This window comes from Centruroides sculpturatus, unplaced genomic scaffold (assembly GCF_000671375.1).
Source record: "Centruroides sculpturatus isolate CEXI.00-Female unplaced genomic scaffold, Cexi_2.0 scaffold849, whole genome shotgun sequence".
In the NCBI taxonomy this organism is placed as follows: domain Eukaryota; kingdom Metazoa; phylum Arthropoda; class Arachnida; order Scorpiones; family Buthidae; genus Centruroides; species Centruroides sculpturatus.
In genome coordinates, this window is record NW_019384940.1 from 1 (window position 1) to 26,373 (window position 26,373).

General features: G+C 27.5%; 1 protein-coding gene across 1 annotated transcript in view; it reads right to left on the reverse strand.

Moving 5' to 3' along the window:
* Positions 1-478: 478 nt before the first annotated feature.
* The window catches only part of LOC111632106 (protein phosphatase 1 regulatory subunit 37-like), a 97,994-nt gene continuing 72,099 nt past the window's right edge, over positions 479-26,373 (reverse strand). The window contains exons 5-7 of the mRNA XM_023376475.1: positions 14,814-14,933; positions 6,888-7,038; positions 479-718 (exon numbers count right to left, since the gene is read on the reverse strand). Of these exons, the coding sequence (XP_023232243.1) occupies positions 558-718; positions 6,888-7,038; positions 14,814-14,933 (432 nt within the window). The 3' untranslated portion in view covers positions 479-557. The remainder of the gene's footprint in view (positions 719-6,887; positions 7,039-14,813; positions 14,934-26,373) is intronic.

Genomic DNA, 26,373 nt, shown 5'->3' on the forward strand with positions numbered 1-26,373 from the left:
AAAAATGCATTAATAAATAAAATACAGAACCGGGAATGGTAATTTATGGTTTAGCCTAGTGACAAGTAGATTCGGAGACAAGTAAATTCGACTTAAGTCGTTTTTCGACTTACGTCGTTCTCCTGGAACCAATTACTGATGTAAGGCGAGGTATACCTGTATAAAATTTGTGATAAATACTTAATGATTTTCTAATAATTATTAACGATAAATAAATCAAATACTTTTTATATGGGTGCAAGTTTTATTAAACTTATGTACAAAAATAATATGCACAAACTCATTCTCACTGCCCATACCAATATCTGGATATGCCATTCTCAAAATTATTATTGTCAATTGACATTAGATGAAAATATCAGTTATATAACAGTCAGTTATATAAGATAATGTAATATAGATTATCTCTTAACTGATTCATAAATAAAATTATAAAAGATTTAATTATTATTAATAAAGTCAAGAAAAATATTTAAATAATAATACAGTATTACTGTTTGCGAAGATGTTATGTTTTATTTATAAGCACATCGATTATGAATTATATATTATACTTTTTATAAAAATACTACCTGTAAATTGTTGTTTCTTAAGTCAAGAAGTTCTAAAGTACTGTTAGCCTGGAGCAAGTTTCCTAATTGTATACCATCTGCAGCTATAATTTTATTTTCACCTATGTATAGTTCTTGTAGAGTATTATTCAATTTGATAGCTGCCACTAGAAAAATCAATTTAATCAAAAATCAATAAAAGTATTTTCATATAATTTCAAGGCTATAAAATTACTTTATTAACCTTTTCATTATAAAAGGAAAAATTTATAATAATAAACTGATAGATATTCTTATAATAATAGTTAATTTTAATTAAAATTCTCTGAAATGTACTAACTTCAAGTTAGCAATAGATATACAGAAATAAGTATGACATATTCAGAATTTCTAATTATTAAATTATTATTTTAAGCTTTTTTTTTAATGACAATTAATTGATAATCATAACATTAATTTTAAATTACAATCATGTTAAATTTAAGATAAATGGTAACAAATTTTAATTTAAACAAAAAATAATTTATTTTAATCAATAATAAAGTGATCTTATGTTTTTGCAACCAAGTGATGCAATAAGAGATATTAAAGATTAAAATATGAAGATTATAATAAAGTGATTTTGCTCTTGTACTGTACATATTCTTGGGTACTACTCAAGTTAACCTTTGAAACAGATATGATAACAACAAATAATCCAGCAAATAATTTAAAGTTTATCATAAATGTTAAAATTTTTTGCTAGAAAACTAAGATATGTTTATTTCTCTTTGAAATTGTTCCAGTTTAGTTCAATTTAGACCTGTTCTATCTTATTAAACCTATAAAAATAGGAGAAGAGAATGAAAAAGTAGATGGATAATAGAGTGAAAAATAAGAAATAACAGAGGAAAAAGATCTTTCTAAAAGACTACAAATGAAATTTAGTTACATACTTTCTTATCCTCTGCAATTAATGGCTAACATGCCAGAGTCTTTAGAAATGATAAGAATATTGATTGTTTTTTTATTTTGATTGATTGAAGAATATTGATTGAAAGTTGATTATTTTATGATAATAAAGGGATCATCTATATTCTTATTATTAGTAATTTTTTAAGGTAACAATTTAATGTAAAATAAACATATTTGATGACATAATATAAATATAGGGTAACAAGATGGCAGTAAATGTAAAAAACATTTTATGCCAAAACATAGAATGTATGTTTTTCTTTGTAAATAAAATAAAGTTATTAGCAATTACTGATTTAATTTATACTAAATTGTAAATCAGTAAATTTGTTGTAAACTTTAATTATTTACATATACACTGCCAAGAAATGTAGACATTCTTCCTAGACACTGAATGTGGTGAGGATAAAATATAGAACATGTCTGGAAAAACAACTATTTGGTCACCTGATGTAAGTAGCATCAACAGTATATTTGAAAACAGGATAAGTATAAAATTAATAACGAGAAAAGATCACAGCATTAATAAGACATTGATAAAAACAGAGAGATAAAATAAGACGACAAAAATGCTTATCTTTATGTATAATGTACGGTACATAGCATTTAATTGCTTAGTAATAANAAAGTGATTTTGCTCTTGTACTGTACATATTCTTGGGTACTACTCAAGTTAACCTTTGAAACAGATATGATAACAACAAATAATCCAGCAAATAATTTAAAGTTTATCATAAATGTTAAAATTTTTTGCTAGAAAACTAAGATATGTTTATTTCTCTTTGAAATTGTTCCAGTTTAGTTCAATTTAGACCTGTTCTATCTTATTAAACCTATAAAAATAGGAGAAGAGAATGAAAAAGTAGATGGATAATAGAGTGAAAAATAAGAAATAACAGAGGAAAAAGATCTTTCTAAAAGACTACAAATGAAATTTAGTTACATACTTTCTTATCCTCTGCAATTAATGGCTAACATGCCAGAGTCTTTAGAAATGATAAGAATATTGATTGTTTTTTTATTTTGATTGATTGAAGAATATTGATTGAAAGTTGATTATTTTATGATAATAAAGGGATCATCTATATTCTTATTATTAGTAATTTTTTAAGGTAACAATTTAATGTAAAATAAACATATTTGATGACATAATATAAATATAGGGTAACAAGATGGCAGTAAATGTAAAAAACATTTTATGCCAAAACATAGAATGTATGTTTTTCTTTGTAAATAAAATAAAGTTATTAGCAATTACTGATTTAATTTATACTAAATTGTAAATCAGTAAATTTGTTGTAAACTTTAATTATTTACATATACACTGCCAAGAAATGTAGACATTCTTCCTAGACACTGAATGTGGTGAGGATAAAATATAGAACATGTCTGGAAAAACAACTATTTGGTCACCTGATGTAAGTAGCATCAACAGTATATTTGAAAACAGGATAAGTATAAAATTAATAACGAGAAAAGATCACAGCATTAATAAGACATTGATAAAAACAGAGAGATAAAATAAGACGACAAAAATGCTTATCTTTATGTATAATGTACGGTACATAGCATTTAATTGTTTAGTAATAAATGTTCAAGAATTTAGAATCTTTTAAAATGAATTACTTCATTATACCTGAAAGTTTAATACTTCTTCATAAAGTTATTAAAAATTATATGATTAAATTTATCCCTCATTACAAATAGAATGTAAACTAGTTTAAATAGATTGGTGTCAAAATATATATAAACAGCTGTAGTTGACTTCGCTATCAAGGTTGTTCACTTTTGCATCTCTTGATAATAGACTTAGTTTCCCAAGAATACTTGACAAATTGTTACTTAATGTCAGTTACTGAGCACCAATAAAACAAATTTTTGTTTATTAGCTTAAAAGCATTTTTTAAATTTAGAAATTCATGTTTTAAAAATTTAAATAATAAATTACATATTTGTTTATTTAAAAAATATTATCATAGACTAAATTTTTATTCCAATTAAGGAAAAAAAAAGTTTCAGAAATTGATAGTCTAAATTGTTTTATTAACATGTTATCAAACTGAAAAATGAGTACATCTTAACTTCAATAAAGCAACTGTACTATTATTTTCATTTTTTCTCTTAAATAACTTAGGCATTTTATATATTTGCTTCTAAAATATAAAAGTCATTAAAGATTCTAACATCTTTAGTTTGAAGGCCATTTCATTACTCATCATTTAATTTCTGAATAAAATAATTGACTAAATAATTCATTAATGCACTTTACTAGCATTCATTGCACCAATTTAAAATACTTATTTTTTTATAATGGACTATTAAAACATTCAATGCCATTAGTCAATAAAATTTGACTGATAAATATGAAACTAAAGTTATATTTAATTAGATTACATGAAATTGAAAAGAGATAAAAATTTTATTTTAAACTGATAAATTTCATTTGCTACTTCTCTCCTTTATCTGTTAAATTTATTTCACTTTTGCAAGATTTATTAAGAGTTCTTTTTTTTCTGAAAAAATTTTTTTAAATACAAAATGGATTTTGTAGAGATTATGGTATATTAAATTGTCCTATGTTTGAATACAGTTAGAAAAATATAGTAAAATCTGTTTAAACTGAAATTGAACAGTACTAAATTGTTTTTCCACTTTGGCGGGTTTCCATTTTGAACAGATTTCTCTATTTTTTCTTATTTTACCTTTAAACTGCACCAGATAAATGTCTCACAGTATGTTCATTTTGTATAGTAAAATCATTTCTATATACGTAAAAAAATTATATTATTAGATTTGATTGCAAAAGTTTTCATTGTTTCCATGAATTTGTGCAAGGTATACAAATACTTGTCAGATTCCATTATTACGAGTACACGTACAGTGAACAAGCCAATTTGAGTACCAAGAAGCAGTGTCTTGGTCTGCCGTTAAAAATTCTAATTGCATTACAGTAATACACAGATCAAGTTATTCTGTATCTGACTTCTAAAGGAATTTTAATACTCTAATCAAAGTCAGGACTACAAGGAGAAGACTACAAGGAGAGAGGACTACAAGGGCTAAAGCTTCCCATTAACACAAAAAAATTAAAATTTATTTGTTTGAACTATAAAACAAAATTGCTTTAAAAACATTTATGATGGCAAATTTAGTTTATTAGAATCATTTGCAATACAATTGTTGTGCACATTTTAATAAAAGGTACAGTACTTGTTAATTATTCAAATATGTTTAATTTTTGAGTTATCCTTTCTCTAGATACTTCTGAATCTGCCATTGATGTTTAATTAGTCATTAACTCTCTAATTATCAACATGTTAATCAATTGGTTTTAAAATACTTGGCACAAGTTTACTATTATGTGAAAGGCAAATTTGCAGCTATACTGTTATTTTATTCTCATTGTTTTTATGAATTACATTTGTTGTTTGTTTTCAGGAATTTATTTTACAGAAAATCAATTTGATTCTTAAAAGTTCCCAATTCATGACAATATTTAAATTTTTTCCCAGTTAATCCAACAAAATCTAATATTAACAAAGACCTGATATGTATGCCCCTTTGTCGTGTGACTTTCATTTCTCTGACATGGTTTGAAATTATTTTTGTATTACAGTTTGTCATAACCTGCATTATTATACTCAGAGATGATTTTATTTATTTGTCAACAAGTGAAATCTTAATTTTCTGCTTTATCAGATTAAGTTATGTTCTTTGTACCAAATTGTTATTTTCTGTTTCTGCATCAAACAGGTTTCTGGCTTATAGTAAAATTTAACATAAAAAATCTCTCCATTCTAAAGAATTTCTTCCATGTAGGCAGGTTTCCATTTTGTTCAGGGTTTACTGTACAAATTATGTGTAAGATATTTATGTACCTCTTTATCTAGATTTACTAGAAAATGATACATAGAACTTCTACTATGAGGCCATGCTTTTAAAACATCTTACTGATCACAGTTTGCCAAATTAACAGAATTCACAAAAATTTACAAGATTTGTTATTTTACACATAACAAAGATTTATTACATTTGACTAACAACTACAAAATGCTTGTATGCTTTGCTAAAAACAAATACACTACAAACTTTCCTTAATGAAATAAATTCAGCATTAGATACTTTAATTGAGCACAAAGTAAAATTACTACTAAAAAAACNGTTATTTTACACATAACGATGATTTATTACATTTGACTAACAACTACAAAATGCTTGTATGCTTTGCTAAAAACAAATACACTACAAACTTTCCTTAATGAAATAAATTCAGCATTAGATACTTTAATTGAGCACAAAGTAAAATTACAACTAAAAAAACTACATTCATACCTAAGCTTATCTTCAAGCGATTGTTGCTATGGATATATTATTTGAAAGAATATTGCCTAAGAATGAGCATAGACTTCAAATATCTATGTTTTATAACAATTCAAACTTTTATAAAAGTTTGAATATTTTAATAAAAATAGAAAATATGCTTTTTACAGTTATAGACACCAAGAAAGCTGGAAAAAAAATTACATTTACAGTACATTTTTTGTGATTTAAGCCATTCATTTCCTATTAGTTGAAAAATATAAGTAATGGAATAAAATATAAGTAACATACACATTATTATTATTATAAATATTTCAGAGATAATTTCTTTCATTTATCTTATAATTTAAAGAAAAATATAAAACTAGTAATGCTTAAAATAAAGCCTTAACCTAAAAATTTTTAGAGTGTATAATACTGTATATAGTACAGTGTATTAAATTTCTATTGATTATATTTATTTTTAAACCCTTTGACAAAAATTCCATAATATAATTCTGTATGGATAATGTAAAAAGCTAGGATATCTAAGTATTAAAAGTCATGTAAATACATATTTCCAACAGATAAGAGCACTTTTGCATACAAAACTTGCTGGTTTTCATATTTTTTGAAATGCCCTGCTTTACTTATAAGAGCATATCTCACATCTAAGAGCATCGTCTTACATATGCCAGCTTGTCTTGACTTATGAGAGTACCACACTGCTGTGTCAATGTAAATTAATTGTAAATGTACTGATATTCAGTGACATCTCTGTGGTAAATATTATTAAAAAAAAGTAAAATAAAAACAACAATGTTCTGATACTACAAAAGCTTATTTTAAATAGTGAATTTTTTTAGATACTTTTCAGAATATACTGCCAATTTTGTTCCATTTATAAGAGCATACACTTATATCACGTATTATGCACTTATATGTGTAGAAATACCATAGTTATAAAAATCATAACTTACGTGATTTTTAGTGTCTTGATGTCCTAGCTTTAGCAATTAATAAGCTATATTTTTATGTATACTAATTAAATGTAAGTAAAAAAATTATATATAAAATTTTTACCTAGAATAACAAGTGGTCTTCCTGTAAGACCACAGTTTTCCATGTGTAAAGTTACCAAATTATTTCCTGTTCTTAATGCTCTTCCAAGTATTAATAATGTTTGCTCATTTTGTTTTGTACCTTTCGCATCCAAGTAATGAAGACATGTTGTCTAAACAAAAGAAAATATATATTATAAATTATATAAAATTAACAAAAAGAATTTAAATAATGATTTTGATTCCTCTTATTTTACTAATTTTCAATTTATGGATAGATTTCATTCAAACTTACTGAATATTAAAAGTTAAATTCTTATTTCAAAATTGCAAATGATAAACTAGAGAATATAAATTTACTGGACTTTCTTGATTATAGTAATACAAAGTAATCAATAATATTTTAAATAATAAAAAAATAATTTTATTTAAATTAAACAAATATTTTTCAATCAGATGTCTCCAGGCAGTATGTAATTAAAAAAACAGCCAGCTCCAAAATCAATATTTTAAAATGTTGTTCTTTTATGTAGATATTATTTGAAGATGCCTATTTAATAAATATGTAAAAGTACTTGTTTAACGTAAATTAAATCACTATTTATTACTATTACATATTATTCATGATTCAGTTACTTCATTAGAAGCAATCGAATCATGGATAATAACATGCAGCTGCTCCAACCAAGTTTTAACTGTTTTTAAAATAATCAGTTAATTGACTTCTGAGCCACCTATCTATATTAAATTTAAAATTTATTTAAATAAACCTGAGTTATATTTGAACAATGAAAGATAACTGCATCTCATATATTGTATAATTAGAAAATGGAGAATTTTTATCAAATAAAAAACCTAGAATTAAAAACATGCAAACTTAATTATAGAAAAATGATTTTATTAAGTAACGTGCTGAAATCTTACCATTTTAAAAGAATTTATGGTAATATTCTGCCATTAGATCTCTATTATTAATGCTCCAAATTGATGTCAATATACTGAAATTTATAATTAGTTTATATATGTCAATTCATTACATTTTACTTTAATTGTGCCATCAAAAGTTCTTTAGCATAGAAAAATTTGAAATTATAAGCTAGTTTCTCAATTTATATAATATTTTTAAAAACTCCTGATAATATATTATCCTATAATTATAATGAAATTATTTAATTATTATGATTGCTGTCTATAAAAAGAAAAGTTTTAACATATAAGCTGATTCTATTATATGAAAAAGCAGAGAACTTAAACTGAAAATAAAAATAAATGTGATATTTATGATATCTAAAATATAAAACAAAAATCACAAAAAAATAAATGATTACTGAATGCCTAAAGTCAATTTGTCCAACTAGTATGGTAATTTTAGAACTGGCTTCATGAATGTATGATCTATGTATTTGTATAGGGCTCCTATGCTTAAGGAGATTTACAGTGAGTTCAATACTTGACTAATGTTCAGCCTCAGCATCTTGGAATTGTCTCACATTTATATTTAGCATTGGGTCCTGTAAAATATTGTGAGGTTGCCGACGGGAGTGGAAATATGTCAAGAGGGTCAAGGGGTCGCAAAGGGTTCATATGTGGGCGATCAGCACTGAGACAGACTCTACGGTTACAAGAAACCGTTTATTTAACACGAAAGGAGCTTACAAGATTTTCGCAATCTTGGAAGTTCTAAGTTGGCGATAGCCTCTGGATCTTCCTCTCCTTTCCAAGATAGTTCCAAATGAAGGAGTATCACCAGTTTGCGAAGAACAGTTCCCTCAATATCTTGATTACTCTGGGTTGATGTGGTCTACTGCTGGTAATGAGATGTCAATCTGAGATCAGGAGACAGAGATGAAGATGGGCAACAGCTGGTCTGACATTTAGAACTTTCAGGAGAAGAAGTCATCATGTCTTTGAATTCCCAGAGTTTTATTAATTTCCTTCCTCGATTGTCCATTCCGAGTGGTGGCTTTTCCTCATTCTCACTTTCTAAGTGGTTGATCACTCGTTACTAACTGTAACGAGATCTCAACTTAGATCACGGGAGAGGTCAAAATCGAAGTTTAATTCGATCCCCAACCAAAGATGGTTGATAGACTTACATTCTTCTATTGTTTAAAAGTTCACATTGTGATTTCATTAAAAAATCTTTTTCTAGCTTCTTTTTTTCTTCTTTAAAAAAAAATCATTTTAATGCATATTTCAGTAAGGATTTAGACCTGTCCAGTGCCTCACAATATGGAGCCAGTTCTAGGTAGTCTATCAGATCAATCTTTAACACAGCAATTCCCAACCGGGGGTATGCACTTGGTGGTTATGGGTATGCAAAAATAAAATTAATAATGGCAGATTTACTATAATAATATTTGGTTCTGCTTTGAGGCCTTTTGTGATGTCACAGTACTCAATGCTTAGTTTTAAATTATACAGTAACATATAATTAACCAAGGAATCACTGTTTGACTAATACGTGAAATAAAACTTAGCAGGAATGGGCTCCCAAGGTGTATGACAGTCAAAAAAGATTGGGAAATGCTGCTTTTACTCTATGTTGTGATTGCAATATGTTCACCTGTACATTTCTAGAATCAATATTTTGTTCACATTAAAGTTCCAAAGAACTGCTAATAAACCTGCTGTTCTGGCTGTTTCATTTAATCTATATTGTCATGTATTGCAATCAACTGATTTTGCGTATATGCATTTCTAAAGATAATAATTCTTGTATTAATTCAAAATTTAAATCTTACTGATGATAAAGAGATTGTTTTTGAAAGATTATACTCAGGATTCATCAATGAGAAATGATATTATTACTAATTTAGTATTAGCAATATCATTCATTTCTCATGAAATTAAATTATTGAATGAAATTAAAACATTAAATGATAGATCGATAATCATAAAAACTAAAACTCTAAATTGCAAATTTCTTTAAGACAATGTAAAATTTTAAATTATATTCTAATGCAAGGGTGCAACCTTTTTAAGTATGTGTGCCAAAATCACTGAATCTATGATGCAAAATTTTTCATGTGCCAATGAAAATCTTTGGCAGCATATTATTATTTGATGTCTTTTAAGTATTGAGAGAACTTTTTCAAATAATCAAAAATACACATATATACATACTTTAGAAACCTGATAGCTTCTCTATGAAATACAAAAATATATATCAATATAAAATGATGACAAAGAAATGATTCCATATCTAGTTATCTGGCTAATAATGCAATGACTAAATGGAATAAAACTTGTAGGTCAGTATACTGCAGAGATATTGTGTCTTGGAAATAAAATGTTTTTTCATTTTCTTATTATTAGCAATACAGTTTGTAATGTTTGTTTCTTTATTGCATTTTTATTTAGTATTACTATACTCAATAAAATTGTATTCTATTAAGTTAAAATATATAACTCAGCAAAGATGTTGGATATTTATTTTTAACGTAAATTCTGGCTGGCACATTGGAGAAAGTCATTGTCATGTCACATTTGGCATGCATATGAATAATTGTCCACCTCTGCCCTAGTAACGATTACAGGAACACCATGCAATTCTTATATTCAATTCATATAAATATATATATAAATAAATATATAAAACAAAACAGTTTGGTTTGGTTTCTTTAAAGCAGTGGCATGCAGTGACATTTGATGATAGGGAAGCTGTGCTGGTCCTGGATAGAATCATTGGAAGCATTATACAATATTTTGGTGTATAGCATCCACGAGCTAAACTGCATGAGGTTGGTGCTCTTCATAGTGCATGTGCGAATACATATAATCTGGTTGCTTTATATGATTCAAATATTTTCACAATGTAAGCTATCCCATATTCGACAATACAGCACTTTCATTGGGAATATGCATATTTGAATATATAAATTTATATTTGAATATACANTTCAAATATTTTCACAATGTAAGCTATCCCATATTCGACAATACAGCACTTTCATTGGGAATATGCATATTTGAATATATAAATTTATATTTGAATATATAAATTTATATTTGAATATACAACAGCAATCTTATCATTTTTTTCATATGTAGTATAGAAATTTGTAATAAGATACATAATGCAGTTATAATAAAATATTAATTTTAATTAATTCAAAGTATGTTAAAATATGAAAATAATTGCACAATATGCATTTATATTTTAGAAAATACATGAGAAGTGGTGCTTCCACAGCTTCCATGGACGGCATGCCACTGCTTTAAAGAAAGCTATATTTATTGCATTGACACTTAGACATGGTACCAAGTATAACAAAAGTTTACAAAAATTTTATTTCATGAGAAAGATTAATTTATGTGATGACATAATATTACTAATAACAAAATCAGTTTCATCTAAATTAGAAACACACACACACACATATAGATATATATATATATATAAGTTCTAAGATTATTCTGTTACTTTTAAGTTGAATATTTAGTGATAAAATAGTCTTCAAGACCAAAACATTTCATCATCTGATCAACATTCTATTAAATATAATAAATTGAAATGAATGAAGAATATTTCAAAATATGTTCATTACATTGAAAATAATTATGATAAATATTCAACTTCTACATCTCATATTTAAACACATGGTTTTGTTGATAATTATGCAGTTGATATTTAATTAGTAGAAAATTTAGAAAAATCATGAAATATCAAGTTGATTTCAGATTTAAATCACATTTAGAAACTGGTGACATATATTTATCTAAAAAATAGAATTAACAAAAAGATAAGAAAAACATGAATTTTATATTTACAGATTTTAAAAAGCTACAAATTATTTTAATATTAGTGATATTAAGAAGGAGAATATAAAAAAAATTATATATTTTTGTTAATATAAATTTAAAATTGTCATCTGGTTTAATCAGAATTCCTTTGATTTTTTAGTAAGATTTCCATTACAATTGTATTTTGCTGAATCTTCATTTGTTTTGGTTTTTATAATAAATGAAAGATTACTAAGGGACTGTCCCTAAATTACATCCATATTTTTCTTGAAATTTTTACTCACCCCCGTTTGTCCACATTTCCATAACTCCCTCCCCTCTTTGGCTGTCTAACAAAACTGAAACATCCTTAAAACCTCTATGACTTTATGAACATAAGTAAAAATGAAATACAAGAAATTCTGAAATAAATGTAATAAAATGCATAAACTATATAGAATTTAATGAAATAAACAAATGTCTACTAAAGCTCAACCCTCCTCTCCTTCTTGTTCCCCCTTCCTTCCCTTCCAGTGTAAACATCATTTATGGACAGCCTCTAAGAAAACAATCAGCATAATTGAAAAATATTAACAATACTAACAAAACGAATATTCAGCTGGGCAATATGATCAGAAAAAACAAAAAACGGTTAAATTAGTAAAAAATATTTGCTTTCCAAAATTAAACACTGTATTTTAAAGGTTTTTGGTGTTTTCTGATTAACATTATTATCAGAAAGTTTGCATATAGTATACACTCTTTGACAAAAAAACTAAAGCACACTGAAGCATCCTATCATGAAATTGTGTGCATCTAATATGAATAAAGAGATGAAAAATTTATGATAATTTCAAAGCAAACATACTCCTATTTTGAAAATATCATACAGATCAATATGTAGTAAAACCATCTCTGACTATAAAACAGGTGGCTGCTTGATATGCAATCAGACAAAGCTTAGTTGTTGTTCAGTGAAAATTTTTCCAAGCCTGCTACAATTGCTGCTCAAGATGTTAAGATTCCATGATGACTTCAACTGATTATTTAATTAACCATTCATTGATGATGAAACTGTTATCATTTGCAACTTTGTCTACTTTAACTTTGTAAATACAGTATTTACATACTGAAATTGTATGTTTTAAGAACAGTTTAAGAGAGTGCTTCAATTTTTATGTCAAAAAGTGTAAAAACGGAAATGTGAAAATTTAAAGTAAAAATTATATAAAATATAATTGTTGGATAGAAAAGAGAAATTGAAAAGATTTACATTCATAGTATACTGAAATTATGAATAGAATAAATTGTAAGAGTATCATAAGATGAGTGTTACAGCAAGAAAATAGACTTAAGCAAAATAGCTTTATGATAAAAACATAACAGCAATGCTAAAATAATGTTAAACTTTTTTAATCAAAAAATTTGAAGATTTGAGAATAACAGAAAAGTTAATAATGCATTTAGGATATTATAAAGGAAATACCATTATAACTGTTAGGAAAGAAACCATAGCATGACTCATGAATATAAGCATTTATATAACTTAAATAGTTGAAATTAAAGAAGTTATATTATTATTTATTACATATTATTACTAATAAATAATAATAATTATTACATATATTAAATTACAAGTTGTATATAATTAAAATGTAAGAATTTGCAGTTTAACATATTTATAAATTAAAAGAAAATGAGCTTGTATGTATATTTTTCAACTTTCCACCTAGTGAGGTTATACCACTAAGGACTTTTTCTTGCACTCATTGTGAGTTCTGTAGACTCACAATAGGGCTGGATGAAGAAAGTTGGGACCCAAGATATCTGGAACAGACTGCCAACAAGAAGTTCTTGAAGGTCCTGACATAGATTTGAACCCACTTTCCTACAATGGCAGGCTGATGCCTTTATCACTTTTGGCCATCCAGCCTTCAGAGTTTGTATGCATTAGACTTATACATTGTAAAATAATGATATAGATAATTCCTAAATAGATCTTATTGTAATCAGTTTTACGAAATATGAATAATAACAATAATTTTAAGAAATTTTGAGAAGCAATGAAGCAACCAAACAAAAAACATTAATTCTGTAAAATTTGAAATATCATTTAAAAACTTACATTTGAAGTATAATAAAATGTAAAACAAGAACCGGTTACAAATATCAAAAAATAACTTTTTCCTCTTTCCATAAAAATGTTTATTAATGGAACAAACAAAAGTTTTCCGCCTGATTTATTAGTCTATTGTCAAATCTAATATAAAAAATAAAACGTTTTTTATATTAGCATTGATGTAGACCTGAAGTAGGCCCATAAATCAGGCTGAAAACTTTTGTTTGTTCCATTAATAAACATTTTTCTGGAAAGAGGAAAAGGTTATTTTTTGATATTTGCATTTGAAATATGTTGGAAATAAGCCAGTTAGTGAAGTTATCAGTATAACAATGTTTTTATTATATTATATTACATGTAAACTTTGTGATTTATTCAATTTTATTTTACATACTTGTATTACAATTAAGATGCAGAGAAAAAATTCTTGATTAATATATCAACAATGTTATAATTAGAATATTCTTGTATTAGAACATACAATTACTTTAATGTTAATAAATGTTTTAAAAACATGAAATCTATGAAATAATATTTAAAATTAGAAAGTAATGCAATATCAAACAGGTTATATGTTTTATTTATAGTACTGTAATTGGAGAAAAAGAAGAACCTTATCATATTATATACAATAATATTAATAAAATTGAAGAAAAGTATAAATTAAAATATTTTTTTTTCACATGAAATACTTTTGAGAGGACTCAGAATTGTATTATTGCAATTAATTTGATGATTTTGTTAATTTAATATAATCTTTATGAATTTATGTAACTTAGTGTACTTGTAAATCTTCTACAAAAAAATGAACTAGTATATTAAAACACTAAAATAAATAAATATTTGGTATTTAAGTTTTATGCAATGATAAAGCACAAAATTTATCTATGATATTTGAGTTATTTCAGCTAAATATATCACTGCTAAAATAAAACTGCTATTAAATATAACAGCAAAAAAGTACTTAAAATAATAGCAGTCAAATTTATATAATATTGATATAATTTTATTTTAAATGTAAGTTTTAAAAGCTCTCAAATTTTAGTAAAACTTACTTTTCACCTTATATATATCTAAAATATTATATCCTTTATTTTATAATACCTTTTTCAACATCCTTGCACATGCTTGCCAACCTCTGTAATCAATACTTCTATTAAAAGATATATTTAATTCCGATGCAGATTCATAATAGTCAATCATATCAAAAACAGCAGCAGAACCCTGAAAAGATTATTAGATCAGTAAAAGTAATTCCTTAATTCAATTAATATTTTTCTTTATTATAAAATATATTATAACAATATAAATTTATAATTTTTTTATCTTATGATTTTAAGATTTAAGACTATTATATAATAATAAAAAAATCTTTCAATACAGGTATAGTGAGGGAGGGTAGAGAGGAGAATATGTTCTAAATGCTACTGTATATGAGAAATAAAAATTTCAATTATCTCAATTCAGATCATTTCAGTTTAAATGATTCTAACTGCAAACCAAAACACTGAATATTTGGCTACTTTTTACACCATTACTTCTAACTTGTATGTTTCATAAAAAGCACATTATCTGTTAGCAGACAACACTATCAACAATCAATTACTCATTGACAAAGAAAGTAAATGACTTAACAAAACTCAATATATTGTTTCTCTTATGATAACTAAAGTGAAAAACAAGTGCACACTTAAATACCGTAATAAATATTGTTTAGTTCAATAAAATTTGGTTAGGATAAGAAAATATTCCTGTAGAGAACCAAGTATTTTAAAATTATGAATATTACAGTTAGTTTTAAAAATTATTATACCATATTTATTCAATTATAAGTCGACACTGATTGTAAGCTGACCCCATGAAATAAAAAATGAAAATTTGTTAATCAAGTATAAGAAATAATTTTACATCATATTAATTGTTCAGTTGCTGTCATCAGATGATTCAGATTTATAATCACTTGATCCTTTCTTGCTATCTTTGCACAGAGCATCATCTTTTGTGCCATCAAGCACATTCAACATCAAACACTTTCTAAGTGCATCTGCAATGACTTCTCTAAAAATACTTTTCCATGTGCATACAAAATTCATGGAAACTTATCTGTGGCAGTATCTGGCAATATTTTTTCAAGCTTTTGATTATGTCAGTAAAGGGTGTAACCTACTTTACCAACAGTATTAATGATTTGATTTAAGCTGAGGGACATTTTTTGAACAATGAAAAAATTAAAAAAAGGTTGGCTTGCAATTGGATAAATACAATATAGTATAATAAATATTTTATTAACTTTATTTTTCAAAATTAGAATCAGCTAATTACCGTATTGAAATAATACATTTTATATTTTAATATTGTATGAAACAGTTTCAAGCAAATTGTTTAAACTGAAAATTTGGTAATCTTATCACAAAACTTGACAATGCAAATATTTACACATTCTTTAAGGATCTGATTTTATAAAGCACTGATTTCATTTGATACCTTCAAAATCAACAATTTATGCATCATTAATATCATACTCATTATCAACTGCATATAATAAAATTTTCCTCTTCATGCTCTTCTGCTTCTTACTAGCTTTATTACAATAGTACTTGACTAGGCTATCTAGTGAGTTCAGCTAGGTCAGTAAGATGTATGGTGTCAGAATATGATAGTATTATAAAAAATGTGAAAATGATACTATCAAAAAGGAGTTGATAGGAGAACAAGTATTTTATGGATGTGCTTAAAAATAAATGCAATTTGTATAGTAATACAGCATAGTAAGGAGAGCATAGTAAATCTCTCCAAGTACTATACTATAAACATAATCCAAAAACTCCTGTTAGAAGGAGAAAACACTAATTTACCAAAAATGCTGAAATGGATTTAAAACATAAAAAATCAACCATTTTAACTGTAGAAGAAGCTACTAGTATAAGTTTTGCATTTTGTAATCATAATATGTTACCTCTAGATCACGGGCACCAAACTTTTTTTACAGCAGGTTAGATAACTGAGAGAATGACGAGTGCGGGACGCATAACCATTTTGTTCAATACAGCACACTGAACATACAAAAAATAAAGACTACCAACATATTTATTTACCAATACAAAAATACAATTACTGCAACAATCTCATAATCACTTTTCTTAGAAACTTCATTGGGGTACTTACATAATCTAAAAATTATATTACTGTCAGATAAAAAATCAGATTGGACCAATTTTGGTATTTTTACTTACACTTATTTTAATTTTTTTACATAGTAAGTTCATCTACTCATCAATCTACGATATTTCCATACAGATAATTATATTTTAGCTGATTTGTGGCACAGTGCGGCAACAGGCTGGATGAAAATGACCTCACGGGTCAGATCCAGCCTGTGGACCATAGTGATCCCTGCTCTAGATGATTATCTTTTCTATTTCTACATCCTGTAATTTTTGTAATTTTATTATTATGTAAATTACTGTAAGCAGTTCCAATGGAAATTGACTGTAGGAAAGATAAAATCTCTGACTCCAGCAATAGTTTACAAGTAAAGGTCTGCTGTAAGAGGTATGCCTCAGTCTTTGAGGAACTTTTTAGTAATTTGCTCAAAATTTTACCATATTATTAAATTCCAAATTATTTTGACAGATAATGGTATACAATTTACCAACCTGAACTACTATAAGTATACTTTTAAATATATTTCATAGAATACTATGATAGGCTTCTTGTCTAGTCTTCTGAATGGCTTGTGAGCAATAAAATTGGCTTTTATTTACTGCTAGACTTATTATTTCAGAGTTTGCAATAAAATGGTATTGCAATAAAATAATATGTACAGTACCATTTTATTGCATTTTATTTTATGTATTTGTATTGGTAAATAAATATGTTGGATGTAGCTATCCAAACTTGGACAAATGGGCAAGTTGAATTTATGAACAAAATTATAAGGAATTAATTCAGCACTGCAAAAAAAACAAACCATCAAGAAATACAAAAGTGTATAAAAGCTTTTTTAAATTTCTGTATTTTTTGCTGAATTTTGTTTTTGTAGCACTTAATTAATTACATATATCCAGTTTGTGTCATTGAAACTGTAAGGGATTCTACAGTTAAGAACTTTTATTATCAGCCACACCAACACTCAAAAAACACCTTTATAACTTTGTTATGGCTTATAATTTTGCTTAAAGACTCAAAATCCTTAAATGTCTTACCCCTTACAAATTTATATGTCAATAGTAGACAAAATCACCTGCTTTATATACATTTTATTCACCCATCACACTCTCAGACTATACATCCTTACAAAAACTCCTTACAATTTGTCTTAAACATTCGCAGGAAAATGCATAACTTAAAATAAGGGAAAATACCAGTTCTATAGCTGAGAATAAATCATTGGAAGGCTAGACGAACAAGCCAATAAAACTGTAACTAAAGCCACTAAAATCCTAAAACCCAGCAGAGATGTTAGGAGGTACTAACATTTTCACCTGTGTTGAACAGGCATCATCAGGCAATCCAATCCCCTAACTGTTGAAACAACGAGGAATTGCTGTACATGTGTGAAGAGGAGTGACGTAAGTAGAGGGAAGGGGGGAAGGATAGTAAGAGTTATAGTTCAAAGAAAAACTTCTACACTCTTTCCCAGTGAGGAAGTCTTTCTTTTCCATTGTATGTAATGTAAATAGAGTAAACTCCAAGGAGATGAAGATGATCATAAGGATCTTTATAATTCCACAGTAGAATATTTTATTTCCTTTAAATAGGCCTATATATTAAGCTAATTTTTTTAATAATTAATTTTAATATTTTAAACTGTAGTAGGCTAATCGTTTTGTCAATTTTTAGCTGTCCTGCTGATAAGTTTTTTTCCAACACTGTTTAGCCAGGTTTATTAATTTCTTCACAGCATTCATATTTCCTCATTTCTGAGTTTCTACATCATCAGCAAAAAGACAGAAACTTGGAAAAATTAAAATTCTGACTCACATGCTTGAGCTTGGGAAAACATACAAGAAAAATAGCACTCTTTCAAGGCATAGAGACCAACTGCCAGAACTAACACTGTTGAAAAAGAAATCTAACAAATATAATTAAAAATATTTTAATCTTGTGAGCGCTTTCGACGTAAATATGCACATCGTCTTCAGGCAACTCAAAATCGAATGTGACGACGTGCATATTTACGTCGAAAGCGCTCGCAAGATTAAAATATTTTAAATTATATTTAACACCTCATAGTCTGAAGTTTTGATTGAGATAACTGTTGGCATGACATCCAACCCCAGTACTTAAATCTAACAAAATCTGGGAAATGGATTTCACATCCAAGAATTGTCCAATTCTGCATTTATATTTTGGGTATTTCTTGGTTGTTTTTTTATATGTTTTTATATTTTTATTTATTTCAACCATTCAGTTAGTATACAAATAAATATACAGGTATCCCTCATGTAACATGGTAATTACATTCCAAAAAATTTATGAGAATCTGTGCTATGCAAAACAAAGGACTAGTACAAAACATAGGGCTAGATTCCAAAAGTTAACAAAAGTATACTATTGTTTTCCATTACTAAAGCAATCATTAATTAACTAACGATCACAATTAAAAGTACTGTATTATGTATTAATATTAATTTTAGTTAAATGAGTGAGTTTTCTTTTTACAAATATTATCATCAGCTTTTTTGTCGATCTTGATCAGAAATATCAGCAACATCTTCATTTTTCTTTATTTTTATCATAAAAGATTTTTATGGACAAAATAAAAATATGTTATTGATTGAAAATTTGTTCTAGCAAGTTGCATTTGTTTAGTCAAGTACTAAGTGATTTTTTTCTAGAATTTGTTAAATTTTAAAAATTTGTTAAAGTTGGGAACAGTTCGAATACTGAGATACCCACATATTTTTTTGTCATTTTTATGAATGATTGTTTACCCATGGTTAAAAAAAGCTTAATAACACTTATCTACAAATGTTTAAATAAATTTTATTACATTCGAAGATTGATCTTTAAAAACTAAACACAGTGACAGTCTTAAAGGCTAAAGTCTGAAAGCAATGATGACACCTGGTTGATAGGAAAACTAAGACAAGAAAAACAAAAATTGCACTATCAGTTTTCATTAAAGCAAACTTGATGAAAGGCACAAAAGAAATTTAAAATTTGAATATTGTAAAATCTACGGGCAAATTTCACATGACATGCATGCTTACTTGAGTAAAAGAATATTGAATAAGGGAGTTTGCACCTAAAAGCTGTGAAATTTTGTATGGTGGATTTCCCAAATTCTCAAACTGTGTTAGAGTAAAAGCAGAAACAGTGTTGTATGGGGGATTTTCCCAATTTTTGAACCATGTTAGAGTCAAACAGTGTTGTAGAAGTACAGTACAAGTGATATCTGTATGTTATAAGCACATTATATACAATAGAACATGTTTTTAATCATGTACTGTACCTCTATATAAGTAAAGTAAAATAATATACACCCCATAAAACATAAATTATCAGAAAACTAAAGCTTTAGATTTAAAATAAGATTAATATGTAGCATACATATTTAAACAGAGCAAAAACCTTACTTATTACTTATTTATTTTTTGTGTATTATTTATGCTTTGTATTTTATTTTGATTTTTCTTTGCCAATCTTTGCATGTGATTACCAGCATGGATTGAATGAGTTACATTATATTAAATTTTGTTCTATGTATAATTCTATAAACCTGAGGATGACTGTTAAATATAGTTAAAAACATTTCTTCTAATAAATTAATTTCTACTTGATGGATTATTAGTTTTTTTAAGTGATTTTATTTAATTAAGTAGAACATTAACAAGATAATTCAATCATTCTACAGTTCATAATCTTACTATAATAATTTTAAAATATGAACTCACTTGATGCATTACTAAAAATAATATTGACTAAGTACAGATTTTTCATGCATTACCAAAAATTTTTCATGCATCCTTAAGGATGCATAAAAATTTTTTACCTACTTTGGTGAGCACTGATATATATGATGTTACATTTANGAAAGAAAACTACACAAAATTATTATAAATATGTATATACAACATGGCAGAATGCCAAAAACATTTATTTTAATACACATTCAAAGTGCTTGCCCTCAGCAACAATACAATGGTGGGCTTGCTTATGCACAGATTTTTGAACCATCTGAATTGTGCTTATTTGGATTTCTTGACAAGCTAAACAAATTTGTTCTTTTAAATTATTATTTGTAGCTGTGGGTTTATTACATAATCTAGATTTCAAATGTCTCAACAGAAAGAAATCAAGTGCTGTGAAATCTGTTGATCTTGCTGGCCATTGCACAGGACCATTTCTGTCATTCCACTGCTTTGGTAAGCACTCGTTGTTATTCAGAACAATTCCCAGAAAAGCCACATAATACATTAAATCACCAATGCTCTTGATAGCATGTTTTTCTTAACCAATGTTGATTTGAATCAGTATAACAATGTGCATTGTGTGTATTAACAATCTCTTTATGCATAAATTGAGAGTCTTTAAATACAGAAACTATTCTATTCTCAGCACCGGGGTGAAATGTACACTACACTATCTGGTGCGTAATGCATATATACTATATATCTCTGTTGACAAACATTTTTGAGCAATCTCTTTGCTCTTCTTCAGGTCGACTGGAATTCTCTGGATGGAGTGTATTCTATTTGTTGAGATCGGGTGTCAATTCCGACGGGGTGGGTCTTTTCTGACATGCGCGGTTGCTTGATGGGGGAGGAAGTGGCGGGTTGGCATCCAACAGTGATTGCCAGGCCAGAGACAGAGTCAGCTCTTCCTTCCGGTTAACGCACGTGGTTAGCCAGCCGGCGTTGTAGATAGCTGTGGCCTCTAGCTACCTGAGATGATCTTGGGGGGTGTGTTGATAACAGTAGCTTTTTCGAATCGCCTGATAACTGAATTAGCCCGCATCAGGAAGATAGCAACCGAGCACGGGTTCCCGAACATGACACGCCACTTAATAGAATGATACCAACGCTGGAAACATGACCTGACTGCAGGTAATGTTGCCGACCCACAGCAAGACGGTTCGGCATGAGTCCCCATTACATTCAACCCATAACTTAAGACAGCGCATAGGAGGATAGCCAGAGAACACGGGACATGATTGGCATACAGAAGATGTCCCATGATTTTCCGTATCCTGCGGAATGATAAAGATCCTCCCGATTGCACCAGACTTCCCGGAATCTATTCTATCCCAATCTGGGACAACAAGCAGAACGAAGACTTGTTATACATCGGCTCGACCAAACATTCCTTGAACACCCGCCTACGTGAACACCAGGTAGATATCTACACGGGAGATTAACCACAGCATTGGCCACCTATACGTTGGATCCCGAGGTCAAAGCGCAATTCGTAAAAGCTACTGTTATCATCAACTTCTCAGGTGGCTAGAGGCCACAACTATCTACAACAGATGGCCGGCTAACCACGTGCGTTAACCGGAAGGAAGAGCTGACTCTGTCTCTGGCCTGGCAATCACTGTTGGATGCCAACCCGCCACTTCCTCCCCCCACCATGCGACCACGCATGTCAGAAAAGACCCACCCCATTGGAATTGACACCTGATCCCAACAAATAGAATATACTCTGTCCAGGGAACTCCAGTCAACCTGAAAAAGAGCAAAGAGATCGCTTGAAAACGTTTGTCAACAGCGATATATAGTATATATGCGTTATGTACCAGTTACAAGTTTCGGATAGTGTAGTGTAAATTGAGAGTCGTCTCGGTCTACATAACACAAGCCAAAAAATCATTTTCATCCACCTTACACTGCAACCAATCTGAATGTTAAAAGTCATGTTCCAGAAGTTCCTGATAACAACAGACCTGACAGGTGTGAAAATGGATTGTATGAAGAATTCTGACAATAGTGCTTTGACTAATGTTCTGTTCTTCTTTAACAGTGCATACATTGGTATTAGAATTTAATGTCTGTAACATCTGTACTTGTGTTGTCAATTGTTGCAGTATGTGGATGAACTGATCTATGTTGTGCTTCTACAGAACAACAGTTTCAATAAGGCTTCTAATTATTAAAAGAAAATTCCTGTCTTGAAGGATGGCAGTGGTTTGGGTATATTTCTTCATATACAATCTAGCAGCAACTGACACATTCTGTTCAGCAGCACAAAAACAAAAAAAGTCATATCTATGCATTTCCTTATAAACTCCATTTTTATAAACAAGTGACAACTGGATAATTTTTGGCATGCATTTCAGATTAATTCTAGTTAGATCTTTCTTAGATAAATCAGTTCTTAAGCAATGAAGCAAACAAACATGTCTATTTATGCAAATTATGCTGTTTTAAATGTATATACAATATTTGAAAACATTTTTAGACTAACTAAATGCTCTTTAACTTCGTCATTACAACTTTTACATTATCTATGCTCATTAACGTTACAATGCAAGTGACCATGAAAATCATTTTCAAGGTCGTCAAGAAAGGTCCGATTTGATTCTCCACATATGACTTCCTCTTGTCCTCTATGACTACATTATCAACATTAATATGTCTTCAGTACTTCTAAATAAAAAGGTGTGAGAACTTTTGACTCACTTTGTATAGAATATACAAACGCATTTATTTATTACAAATTAATTTTAAAATATTTGCTCAAAATATTATTTTCACTAGCAATTTTTATTTGATAAAATTCTTCCAATTCTTAAGTTGCCTAAAAAAATTTATTACTACATTATTGTGTACACTTGATGATATGCATTTCAAATGTATAAATATAGTGGTTTGGGGTATATTTCTTCATATACAATCTCGCAGTCTAGTAATCTTCAGTCTATAATCTGCAAAGATATATCAGTAATTGCACATTACTTATTTTTTTAAGTAACTTAATTTTCAATCAAACTTCATAAAAATATATCTAGATCATCATGTCTAGATGAAGAAGATTCTTAAAACTCTAAATTAGTTAGAGTTTAAAAGTACTTTAAACAAAAGTTTAAAGTAGTTTTAAAAACCCATTATGCTTGACCATCTCATAAAAAGGGGGGCAAACCTGTGGCATGTAACGTATCATGATTTTGATTTATCATCTGTCTGTTTCAATCAGTTTTCTCAATCAGTATTTTTTACATTTTTTTCTAATTAAAGCATATTCATTTAATTAATTTAAATATTGCTATTTGAAGTCTAAAAATGTTTATGCGTGCCAAAGTTTTAAAGTTAAATATGCTTACTATATGGCATACAGACTCAAAAAGGTTTGCCACCCATCATAAAATGATGTAAAAATAGCATCTATCCTCCATTTGAATTCCATTTGCTCCTTTTTACAAAAGGACAAAGAATCAAAATCTGAAAAGAACAAACTTTTGCATCCAGATATCCACAGCACATTTTTTACTCGAGGGGAAATATAGGCTAGTTATATATACTTAAAATGAATATCATCAAGTACACAGAGCCTGAAGACAGTTTGCATTAGCATTAAAATTTGCTGGCATGAGTAATATATTTTTAATTGAGTGTCAAACAATATAAGAATAAACTCTGTCCTGTGGGAAACTTGAAAATTGAAAGAGATTCATCTAAACTTTGAAAGTAAAGTACTGTATTTATTCTATAATTTCAAATTTAAATTATCATTTCATCACATTCTGATATGCACAACTGATATTATACAATAATGATGATCAATTTTTGATTTAAAACATTTTTATTAATAAAATATATTTTGTTGCCTAAAGACATTAGTTTCTTCATTTATTTTCCATTTGTTGTAGCATTTGACAATACAAATTAGGTGGGATGTTTCTTTTCTCTGACACCATAAGTTTATATAAAGGCAAACAGAAACTGGTTTACTTTAAGACGTCGTTAGTTATTCACTTAAATGTTTTGGAATAATTTTAATTCAAAAACTTTAAAGTGAATAATTAATGATTTTTCAAGCTTCATATTAGTTTGCTTCTATTTATATATAAATAGTAAATTCTTAAATGAGAATATTTGAATATATTGACCATTTTATACATAATATATTCAAAAATTTTGATAAATGATAAACCATTTAAAATACATACATTTTTCATACAAAATATCAAATATATTTTTATTACTACATCATTTATCTATTCTTATATAATAATATTTATAACTTTATTATAAGAAACAATATATTAATAATAAGATAGGTATATTATTTAATTTTCAAAATAATTCTATCATTATTATAATCATGAAATTGTTATATGTATATTAGTTAAGAAAATCTAATATCAAATGCTACAATTTATTTTAGATTTTAACATTCTGAGAATCTTAATATACATTCTATGTTTAGTCAATCTGCAAATAATTTTATTTTTCTGAAATATTCCAACATATCATTTTTGGTTCAGATGATATTCCAACATATCATCTGAAGCAAAAATGATATGTTGGAATATTTCAACAAAATAAAATATTTTCTCAGAACTGGAAATTCTCAAAAACAGCGAAGCTACAAAAAATGATTTACTGCCACACTATGTAAAAAATATAATCTGGATCTCTTGCTGTAGCATCCACATTTCTTTGTGTTTAAAATTTTATTATTCAAGATTAACATAAGTCAAAAAACCAAAATATAGCCACTTCTATGAAACTTAGTGAGTAAAAAGTCAACAAATCAGCTCCTTGGTTGGAAAATTATGCAAAATTTACATGGTGGTTGTGTGAAAATTTTTTGGTGGACATACATTTGAGAATAACTGATCTAACTATCATTCTAATAAGTGACTAATTTAAAAGTGATAAATGCAATAATTAATACTAATCTTATATATCTTCACATTTTTATCTAAAATATAGTCTGCGATCTTTTGTTAATAATTATTACTGATAATTTTTGAACATAATCATCAGTCATTTCCTACAGTTATAAATAGCTAACTTTAGGAATGATAGGCATTGAACAGAATAATTTATTACAAATCTAATTCAAAGACACTTGACATCTATACTTAGCTACTTCATAATTCATTTAATTTAAGTGACAATCCTAATTAAATCATTTTATTCATTGAATCAAGTTTCAATTTACTTTAATTAAATTAATTTCAAATATATAATATTATTAGAATTTAAAAAAAAAAGTTATTTATAATATTTAAAGAAAGACAGTTTTCTTTAAGCTTAAGTTTCTTCTTTACTCAGTTGTAAAGTATCACTATGTTTTTTAAAAAAGGAAAAATTATTTTGAAATCCTAATGAATCTAAAACTTATTAATTAAAATACACATGCCTAATCAATTTATATCTACCAGAAACATATTTATTATGTGAGTGAACATTTTAATGGACTCCAGTGATCAGTTTGTAACCTGATTGTAGTCAAAGATAATTGAAAACATTTATTTGTATATTAAATGTAATTAATCAAAATCCTGTTAGTTTGTAACTGTACTTTGTCCCAGCTGGGGATATAGAGATTTAAATATTAAGGAATTTGGTTAGTTTGAAATATGACTATTTGAAANTGTCAGTAAAGGGTGTAACCTACTTTACCAACAGTATTAATGATTTGATTTAAGCTGAGGGACATTTTTTGAACAATGAAAAAATTAAAAAAAGGTTGGCTTGCAATTGGATAAATA